Source organism: Triplophysa rosa, unplaced genomic scaffold, assembly GCF_024868665.1.
Source record: "Triplophysa rosa unplaced genomic scaffold, Trosa_1v2 scaffold363_ERROPOS117636, whole genome shotgun sequence".
NCBI lineage: Eukaryota > Metazoa > Chordata > Actinopteri > Cypriniformes > Nemacheilidae > Triplophysa > Triplophysa rosa.
The window spans coordinates 106,736-117,636 of record NW_026634368.1 but is presented as its reverse complement, the minus strand read 5'-3'; the positions used below and the strand labels follow the sequence as shown (position 1 = coordinate 117,636).

Genomic DNA, 10,901 nt, shown 5'->3' with positions numbered 1-10,901 from the left:
GCCGTTCCAAAAGTGTGTGTGACTCAGTTTGGCAATTAACTGTTTATTACAGCTTTGTAACATGGTTATTATGCTAAAAATGGTATATACATGTGTGACTTATTTGATTTGGCTAAAATACATGTGTAACTTATTTAACCCCTTAGCATTCCTGTAAAATTAACCTAAAACGCCTAAAAAAGGCATGCCCAAAGTAAACTGTATTCTGTTCTTTAACCCTTTGGAGTACATGTATGGTTTGTGCATATTTTGAAAGGAGACACTTTGAGGTTTGTTCATTAACAGTCAGAATCACTGCAAGTCTTACTGGTATTGAGTAATAGAACTTTGAACACATTGAAAAGGGAAATAAGTATATTCCGCCTAAATTTTTTTTGTTAAAAAATGCCTGCAGATGACTACAACTGGGAGGTATTAGCTTGAAGACACATTGGGATCACAGAACGAAGCCTTAGCAAGCGTAGTTTCAAATTTGATAACAATACCTTAGATAAGTGTATGTAAAAACACTAATTTTCTAAGTTTATATCTAGGCGCTTCCCAAAAAAGGCCATTTGGTGACTCCAAATGACCCCTTTTAAGCACATTGAATGTTAACACATAAAATGCTGCTATTTTTGAATGCTTTATTGTACAGTCATAATTTTGGGCACCAGTGAAAGGTTACACTAAGTGCTATTCAATCTCTCATCCAGATTCACTGTCAGTAATTGCTGACACATAGTAACTGAAGCATAAACAAGTTATAGTGTGTACAGATACAAAACAAGTGCTATGGTATTAAAAGTTAACATAAGACCACATATATCTATCTATCAATGAAGACCTTATATAAAACCATATATAAGTCAATATGTAAGACCATAACTATTTACACATTTTACAATTATATTTTACAAGTTATTGGCATCATGCCACTCATTGTAACAATCACGATTTGGCACAAAGCACAACGGTATGTCACAGGAGGAGCACTTCACTGGTGTCTTTGCTTGGCACTGTCTGCACCTCAGACGACCCATGGTGCTATGTGCAGTGATATGCACAGGCTTGTGATGTTTGCTGCGTGGAGTGGACGATGGAGCAGGAATTTTTGCTGCTGCTGCCAGCTCCTCAACAAGTGTCTCTCTGAATGCCTTTTGGTGCATGGGTACCTCTCCTTTACCTTTGGTAAGATCCTTGTAAAGCAAGAACGCATTCACAATAGCAATGTCCATAAAGTGATAAAACAATGTCTTATACCACCTCTGGGTCTTGTGGATGACTTTGTAATAATTGATCAGCGAATCTGAAAGATCCACTCCACCCATGAACCTGTATAGGAAGAAAAAGCAACACTGAGCCACATATTTGATTTAATTTCAAATAGCATAAAAGATTGTTGATTATATAATACATACCGGTTGTACTCCTTCACTGCTGGTGGAACAGAGATGTTCTTCAAAACCCAGTGCCCATCTGCATCTTTCACTCTTCTCTGAACAGTGTCCCCCCCATGGGCTGTGTGGAGTGTTGTGCACATAAAAACATCCCTTGTGTCTCGCCATTGCACAAAGAGGAGGGAGTCCTTTCTGATCCACCGTATGCTCCCACGCAAAGATTTCGAAACCAGAGTGTTTATTTTGGTTTTTGGAAAACCAATTCTGTTTGTGCGTATCGTTCCGCATGCCCAGATCCTCTTTTGAAGGAGATCACAGAAAAGGGAGGGACTTGTATAAAAATTGTCAACAAAGAGCTTGTAACCCGTGCCAAGCAACTGTGTGTCAACAAGCTCCATTACCGACTCATAACTGAGTCCTTTCCCACTGTTTCCCTGCAGCTTTCCTTCATACACAAAAAAGTCCCATGTGTACCCATTGCTCGAGTCCGCCAGTACGAAAAGTTTATAACCCCAGCGACAAGGCTTATTTTTCATGAACTGTTTAATCCCGATACGCGCTTTAGAGGCAACCATCCGCTCATCAATTGAAATTTCCTGGCCAGGGTGATAGTTTATTTTGCATGCATCCCTATAATGTTTATGTGAAGAATGTAAAGCAGGGTTATATCTCATTCAAAAATGTAAGTGGCTTATGGTTATACATTTTCAATATTTCTGTTTTGTTCTCCTTCTCAGAAAAGACAGAATTCGCAGCCACTATCGTTGTTTTATTTGGGGTTATCTTTCTTTTGGTCAATCTTTCTTTTGTTTACCAACTGGATTTCTTTGATTTGAGACACTGTACTTCGCTGGTGATCTAAAAACATCAACCTAAGTTTTACCTGTTTTCTTTATTGTACGTTTTTGTTTACTCTCCTCTACAAAGGGAAACTTAACAGGCTTTAACGCTGCGTCGCCTTTGTGACGTAGTCGGAAATAAAGAATCCTGTAACAGATGTGCTGCTGTGTTTGAGTCTCTTTTATTGGAGTGCACATTCACACGGCCACACTTATATATCCAATTATTTATTTAACCCCTTTAATGCGTCGATTTATTCATTTATTTACTTATTCATAATTACCTTTAAAACCCAGATTTATTCATTCGCGCATAAGACACGTATCAACCTCATAAAAACATGTCCAAACATCATCTCCGGAAAAGAGAGAAAAATGTTCGGTAACCATACGGGCAAAAGTTCAAGAGTTCAACTCCAGACGTGGGCAATCAATCCCTCACGATGTGGACAGATACTGTCAAAGGGCAAAAGTTCAACACAAAGGGGGTAGTCCCTCACAATGGGGCGGATACGGTCAAAGGTCAATGCAAAGGGGGAGGGCCTTCTCAACCTGGATGGTCCGGAAGTAATTCAACCCCCCCGCAAAGGTCAAAGGTCACCATCAATCATTTTGACACAAGGTCCCCTATATTTACTACTCATGCAGTGTGTTATGTTGCCGTGTTTGAAAGTAAGCTGTCTGCCAAGTTGTAAGTCCGAAGGTGAATAAATAACAAAGTTATTGGCTTGTAAAAATGGGAGTCGACTCTGAATCATGCAAACAAGACATGAGCTAGTCCGAGTCTCTAACCGCCGCGTATCTACGTCACTAGACATAGTCCCCTTGCTACGTTTTGCTGGGACTGCTGTGAAAACTTCACTAGTCTCCTCCCCCAAAACACTGTCGCTCATTCGTAATGCGTGTGTATCATGTCTAGAACCCATGTTCTACGTTGTGAAACTAAGTCCGTCTTATTTCAACTACCAAAGGAAGAACTTCTGAGGGAACAATGGTTACAATTCATTTTTCAAACGATACCAAAGGAGTATAAACCCAGGGTTTTACTGTGTGCGCGTCATTTCACCGAAGATTGCTTCAATAATCTTGGCGCATTCACTGCAGGATATGTGAAACGACTATCCTTGAAAGAGGGGGCAATACCAACCTTATTTAGACCCGTTAGCTACACCGAATCACAACCTGTAAGTGTGACTATTTATTTTTGTCTTAACTTCAAGAAATATTTGTGTACCTTATGTCTGTGTTTAGCTAATGCATATAACGCTATCATTAGCATGTACCGTTATTTCTGGGGTATTGCAGTTTGTTTATCTTGCTATTAACTCGGCTAATTTAATTGTTCAATCTATTAACTCTCAAAGTATTTATTTCAAAAACTGAGTCGAGTACTATCTGTATTGTAATAACATCTGAAGATACGAACACCGTACACTGTATGCCGTGTCAACTAGTCCAAGACACATGATGAATGCGTTTGACCAATCACAACAGACTACACCATTTTACCAATCACATGACACTAGGCTAGAGGATAGGAGGGGACTAGACGGATGAATCACGGAACGAATCATTTGAGAGTCAGACAAGAAGTATGGTAAGAATAACTGCCTATTATTACGACATAATAGTGTTTTTACACCTTGTATGTACATAAACTTGTTGTTGGACACTCCATAAACCAAAGTAGGACCTTAAAAATCATATGCTACTTACTCTTTAATTTTAAACCTTAAAATCTGATGGACTGCAGCAGCATAACATCCTCTCCTATTAGGGCCAGAGCGGAAGCAGAACCAACACTGAATAAATGAACACTGTCAAATACTCTGATGAATCCTAACTTTTGCTTTGACATGCAGATGGAAGGATCTGAATAGCAGAAATCTATTGATCCAGCCTGCCTAATGTCTCTGGAATATGCTCCTCATAAATTATGCCATTGAAAAACTCCTTGAGCATGTTCTGAATGTCCCAGCAAAGCTTTCCTGCTGTCCACGTCAGTCCATTTTCAAATGGACATTAATACAGCATGTCACAAAGCATGAATAAGTAAGCAACTAGTTTATAGACTGCACATTCTTCAGATATCAAGAGATTAGAAAGACATGGTGTGCTAATCTCAGTCTCATAAAGCAATTCCACAGCATGTTAATCCATGAACTAACGTTCATATTGCAAAAAATAACGAAAGCCCAAACCCTTTGTTTAGTTATGGGATGGCTATAAGTCTGGCTGTAGTTACTTCAGTTGCTGTACAATTAAGGTAATAAGTGAAAGCAACCTCATAGTCTGTTTATGTAAATCTATTGCTTAACTATAAAACATGGCGTTTACAACATACCCAGCAAACACTGCTTGTACACATCTCTTTAATAGCATTAAATGAAATTTAAAACAAAAAAGTGACATTAATTTAAAGAAAATACAGACACACTTTTCAAACAAAAACATTCAAAATACAGACGCACTTTTCAAACAAAAACATTCAAAATAAAACAAATGGAACTATACAGATACATTTCAATGATTATATTAAATATAAAAGAAAAATTTCAGAATCTAACATATTATAATTGTAATTTTATTTGAAAATTCTGACAAATGACATATGTGCATAGCATTTAATTGCTGCTAAAATATTACAATTAAATTAAGAGAAAATATACACCAAACACACTGCTGTGCAGAGAATGAACGCACAGTACAGAAGAAACCTGTGAAAACAGGCTAAAAGGGGCAATAAGACATCAGTTTCCATAGGAATTTGTCTTGTTTAAAAACTTGTTTTATTCACTTACTAATTTATACATTTATTTACCCATCTGTATTCCTCATCAGTTTTTCATTCTACTGTACCAAAATGTAATGATGTCTTTCTATTTATTCTCTCATTAGTGCAAAGTGATATGACTGGATATGACTGAGGAGTCAGACATTGGTAAAGTGTGGATAAATCTTTAAGAGTAGAGATTTTAAGTTTGGGGGGTTGTTCAGACAAGTCAAAAGCCACTTTGAGTCTAAGAAAACACACAAACATATTCCTATTTTTATATAAAAAAATGAAACCTGGACTAGAGATTGTTGACAAAATTAAGTCTTTTAGAAGACGGCTTTAATGATGTGGGGAAAAAATAAGAATAAATTAATAAATTAAATAAACTTAAATGTAAAAAATATAATGGTAAAGCTCCCTTTTATAACTAAGTTTTATGATGAGTAACAGTTTCCTTTTCAGAAAAGCAATTATTAGGAAAATCATTATAGGAGACTTTTCTGATTACATACTTAAAATCAATGTAAACAGATACGGAGAGTGCAAACTTCTCCCTTATGTTTCTAAATTGATTTTGGGAATTACAAATTGAATAATACTAATCGGTTTATTATAATGAATCATCTTAACAAATGTTTGCTTCTGAAATTATAATCCTCGATGAACAGAACCAAATTATCCAACACATCCATGCCTCTGATATTGGTTTAATCCAACAATTGATGGCAAATCTTCAAGTCTTGATTTAGTCTAGATCTTCTGGGCAATGTTTTTAGGCAAATTTTAGGCAAAATGAAAACCTACTGTAATTAACCCTATCAGTAAAAACGCTGCATCATCTGTGGAACAAACAAGTACAATCAACAGTTTAGATTCTCCAACTATAATAACTGATTAGATCATAGATTATGATAGTATTAAAGTGCTTATTTTTTTTAATCATATCTGCTCTTGAACAGGAACGAATGATTGCAATGCCATGTTATAAAGTTGGTTCTATTGATAAGAGTTGAAACTGTTATGCTCTTGTCTATTGTGAGAACTTCTCAAGGACTTCAGGTTTTGAGGCGATGATTTCTTCACATTTTCAGTTATTAAATCGGCTTCAAGACTGCTGCTATGTAAGCCATTCTCTTCTCATTTTTTTATTAACGTGCTCAGAGATTGCTACTGTTTACTTTACACCCTCTTTGAATTTTCATGTCTAGCTAAAATAAAACCTGAAAAGATCTGATATGAACATTTGAGGAAATTTCAGCTGTGAATGTCTAAGAAGTTTTCATAAGTGAGTTCAAGATAAATCATGTCTTTAGATTGGCTGAAAAGTTCAAAGAAGTTCATAAAAACAAAATTAAGCCTAAAACAGATGGGTGGTGAGGATTCTGGTGTGTGTGACGGTCTCAGCTGCATTCATCCACCAGCTTGGCTCCACTGATACCGCGGTACGTGACCCTACTGGGCCGGACCAGAACCCCATGGCCAGGCCGGCAACTGAAGTAGCGTCGGCTGCCCACACAACCATCATTTCTTCCCTTCGGACTCCGCAGCTCAAGACCCAGCCAGAGGCCAGGGGCAAAGTCTGCTGTGCCAATGTAGCGGATGATGCCCATCTCATTGGCACTAAGTAGCAAGACATGCATACCCAGGTGGAGTTTCACAGCGCCATCTGAGCCAGAGGAACTAGTTGTGCCACCCACACTGTTGGGCACTGGCCCAATGCTACTGTTTGATTTCCCCCATCCTGCACTTACCACGGTCCAACGTCGTCGCAGGTTAGAGGAACGGTTCCTGAGGAACACGCCAAGTGAGAAAAGAACAGAAGACAAAGAGATTTTGAGAATGAGAAACAAGGGAGTACAAATACATTGGTTAGTCATTTAGGCAATTTGCCACTTGTATTAAAATATACAAAATGGAAATGAAAGGAAATAATGAGGAAAAATGTCAGGAAATGCCACAGGATGACTTGAACCTGTGTCAAACTTAAAGTGGCCATTCCCTGTGATGCCAATTTTCAAACTTTAGTTAGTGTATAATGTTGCTGTTAGAGCATAAACAATATCTGCAAAATATTTTCTCTAATACATTAGAAGCTGTCGCACCTATGAAGTCAAAAAAGATTAATGAGAAAAACGTAGACCATTGTAAAATAGCACCACTCGCGCCCTTAAAAGAGAAACACGTAAACTGGAGCGCAAATGGAAACAAACCCAATTAGAGGTCTTTAAAATTGCGTGGAAAGAGAGTGCAAACTGTTATAAAAAGGCACTAAAAGCAGCAAAGGCTGAGCACCTCTGTAACCTCATAGAAACTAACAAAAACAATCCAAGGTTTTTATTTAGTACAGTTGCTAAACTAACAAATAAACAGACTTCACCTGACCTGGGTATTCCGCCGCACCTTGGTAGCAATGATTTCATGAATTTTTTTACAGAGAAAATCGAAAACATACGAGACAAAATAGTAAAAACTCAACCTCCAAGTCTGTCCTATAAATTAGTACCACCCATCGCCCCAAAAGAAAGGCTACAGTGTTTTTCACCTATAAAACAGGAAGATTTAATTAAACTTATTGCAACATCTAAACCTACAACTTGCTTATTAGACCCCATACCAACTAAATTATTAAAATAGTTATTACCCGTTGCATTTATAACATTATCAACTCGTCAATTAATCTAGGCCATGTCCCAGGACCCTTTAAACTGGCCGTCATTAAGCCTCTTATCAAGAAACCAAATTTAGACCCCAATGAACTAGGAAACTATAGACCGATTTCAAATCTCCCTTACCTGTCTAAAATACTAGAAAAAGTAGTGTCCACTCAGTTGTGCTCTTTCTTACAAAATAATGACATACACGAAAAATTCCAGTCAGGCTTTAGACCGCTGGAATTTAATTTCATAGTACTGAAACTGCGCTCGTTAAAATTACAAACGACCTGCTTATAGCATCAGATAAAGGAAACATCTCACTCCTAGTCCTGCTTGACCTTAGTGCTGCGTTCGATACTGTAGACCATAAAATACTTCTAGATCGCTTACACAATTATACCGGTATTCAGGGACCGGCAATACAATGGATCAGATCTTATTTATCAGACAGACATCAATTTGTCCATTTAAATGGGGAATCATCAAATCTAACGCAAGTAAATTATGGATTACCTCAGGGATCGGTTTTAGGACGCATGCTATTCTCCATATACATGCTGCCCCTTGGAAACATTATTAGAAAACATGGAATTAGCTTCCACTGTTATGCAGATGATACTCAGCTATATATCTCATCAAGACCAGATGATTCCTTCCAACTATCCAAACTGGCAGAGTGCATCGACGATATAAAGCATTGGATGACTTGTAATTTCCTTCTTTTAAATTCTAATAAAACAGAAATATTACTTATCGGACCAAAGACACGTGAGCAGAATATTTCGGATTATAACTTGCAAATTGAAGGCTGCACTGTTACTCCAACAAATACAGTTAAAGACCTCGGCGTTATATTAGACAGTAACCTGTCATTTAAAAATCACATCTCAAATGTCACAAAAACAGCCTTCTTCCACCTTAGAAATGTTGCCAAATTGCGAAATATTTTATGTGTGGCTGACGCAGAGAAGCTTATTCATGCATTTGTGACCTCAAGACTTGACTACTGTAATGCACTACTTAATGGTTGTCCTGCATCATCAATAAACAAACTACAGTTAGTTCAGAATGCAGCTGCCAGAGTTCTAACCAGGTCCAGAAAATACGATCACATAACCCCAATGTTATCAACCCTTCACTGGTTACCCATTAAGTATCGTATTGACTTTAAAGTTCTTTTAATTACTTATAAAGCCTTAAACGGTTTAGCCCCTACCTACATAACATAGCTTCTACCACACTACAACCCATCACGCTCTCTAAGATCTCAAAACTCCAGACTTTTGCTTAGTGGTTGTCCTGCATCATCAATAAACAAACTACAGTTAGTTCAGAATGCAGCTGCCAGAGTTCTAACCAGGTCCAGAAAATACGATCACATAACCCCAATGTTATCAACCCTTCACTGGTTACCCATTAAGTATCGTATTGACTTTAAAGTTCTTTTAATTACTTATAAAGCCTTAAACGGTTTAGCCCCTACCTACATAACATAGCTTCTACCACACTACAACCCATCACGCTCTCTAAGATCTCAGAACTCCAGACTTTTGATAACACCTAGAATAACTAAATCCACCAAAGGGGGTAGAGCTTTCTCATACGTAGCACCTAAACTCTGGAATAGCCTCCCGGATACTATGCAAGGGTCAGACACACTCTCCAAATTTAAATCTAGATTAAAGACACATCTTTTCAGCCAAGCATTCACTAATACATAGCTAATGAACAGCAGCTACGCTAATTATTCTCTTTCTGCCCTCGCCTTAGGGAGAGATTCCGCCAGGCCCAGATGAATGTCATATGCCCATCCCCAACTAGAGATTACATCACCTACATCGGAAAATCCCGTGCCATCCTCCTGCGAGAGCCTGCGGACTGACTGACCAACCCAGCTCCATCCAAGGCAATTCCATCACCACCCAAGAAAAAGGCGACCATCTGACCGGCCCAGCTCAGACAATTCCATCCCCAACTGAGAGCAAAGACGGACTACTTTTCACATTAATGCTAAATTTACAATACTTGGTATTTAATGCTAAACTTACATCACATGACAGCAGTTTGAAGTTACAGCTGCACTCAGTGACTTTGATTGGAGGTTGCTGGGTGGGTGTTTGTTGTCACGACTGGCATGAAAGAACCCAATTGCAGGCAGCGGTGAAGGGGTTAACAAGCAAGACTTTAATAAATAACAAAAAAACAGAAACAAAACACCCACGATGGGGACAAACACAATAACCAAGATGCTTGAAAAAGACAAAGAAACAACTTCCCACAATGGGGCAAAACAAACAAACAAAAAAAAAACACTAAAACAACTCACTAAACTAAACAGGTTCACGAACAGGACGAGGCAAGGCTGAGACACGGGGTCAAACGAAACACATCAAACGTAGTACATCCATAGAACAGGTGAGCACAGTACACGCACAACAAACGTAATACACGAGCACAGGACAATGAAACAAGAGGGCATTAAATAGGGAAGACAAACGAAGGATAATGACACAAGGCAGGTGTGGGTAATAAAACACTCAGGGAAAGATAACAAGGAAACGAGAGGGGCGGGGCCAATGACGAGACACTGGAGAGAACGTATGTTATTGTCAAAAGGACAATAATATGTTTCCCTCCACACATAACCAAAGGCTTTGCCATGGCTCTGCTACAGGACCAAGAGAAACATGACTAAAGGAAGCAGAGCCATGACAGTTTGTAGGGAGTGCGGGGGGCTTGTTGGTTGTGGTTCGGGGCGTTCATTTGTTGGGACTGTGTGGGTCTGGTCTGGTTGGTCTTGGTTTGTGGTCGATGTCAGACAACAGAGGAATAAAGTTAATTATGCCATTACTATTTTTCCCTGGTTGTTCCTCTGTTGTCTGTTGTTGATCACGGAATGGGACCAGGTTGGACCTGCGCGGTTTCTGCGGGTGGGGCTTCCTGGGTCGCGGCTCGTGGGCTCTCCCTGTTCTTCGTGGACGTTGCTCGGTGGCTTTGGTCGGGGTCACTGAGTGCAGCTATGACACGTCAGAGGAGATCTGGCCCTCCCGGCAGAGCCTGGTTTCTCCCGAGGTTTTTTTTTCTCCATTTATTCATCATTGGAGTTTGGGTTCCTCGCCACAGCAGTGCAGTGTTGGCTTGCTCACCGGGAGACTGCATTTATTTATTTATTATTTATTTATTAGATATTATTTATTATAATGATCTTGCTTGGTCTATAAACACTATGCACTGTGCTGTGTTTTACCTTTCT

General features: G+C 38.8%; 2 protein-coding genes across 9 annotated transcripts in view; both read right to left on the bottom strand.

Annotated features, from left to right (window-relative positions):
* Positions 1–143: 143 nt before the first annotated feature.
* LOC130550584 (piggyBac transposable element-derived protein 4-like) lies at positions 144–2,006 on the bottom strand. Its single transcript, XM_057328070.1, has 2 exons — positions 1,401–2,006; positions 144–1,314 (listed from the first exon to the last, which is right to left on the bottom strand). Exons 1-2 carry the CDS (start codon positions 1,952–1,954, stop codon positions 894–896), a joined length of 975 nt encoding a protein of 324 aa, XP_057184053.1. The 5' UTR covers positions 1,955–2,006; the 3' UTR covers positions 144–893.
* A 1,529-nt stretch (positions 2,007–3,535) lies between these two features.
* Positions 3,536–10,901, bottom strand: part of LOC130550585 (CAP-Gly domain-containing linker protein 4-like) — a 108,496-nt gene continuing 101,130 nt past the window's right edge. For 5 of the 8 annotated variants that reach the window (XM_057328076.1, XM_057328077.1, XM_057328071.1 and 2 more), the window contains one exon: positions 3,757–6,782. In XM_057328076.1, the coding sequence (XP_057184059.1) occupies positions 6,395–6,782 (388 nt within the window). In that variant the 3' untranslated portion in view covers positions 3,757–6,394. Of the gene's footprint in view, positions 6,783–10,901 lie in introns of all 8 variants that reach the window. The other 3 variants (XM_057328073.1, XM_057328075.1, XM_057328072.1) reach the window with 3 other exon arrangements.

Coding starts and splice junctions, on each gene's coding strand:
- LOC130550584 (XM_057328070.1), bottom strand. CDS start 1,954: ATGGTTGCCTCTAAAGCGCGTATCGGGATTAAACAGTTCATGAAAAAT. Junction 1,315..1,400: donor GCAGTGAAGGAGTACAACCG/GTATGTATTATA, acceptor CTTCCTATACAG/GTTCATGGGTGGAGTGGATC.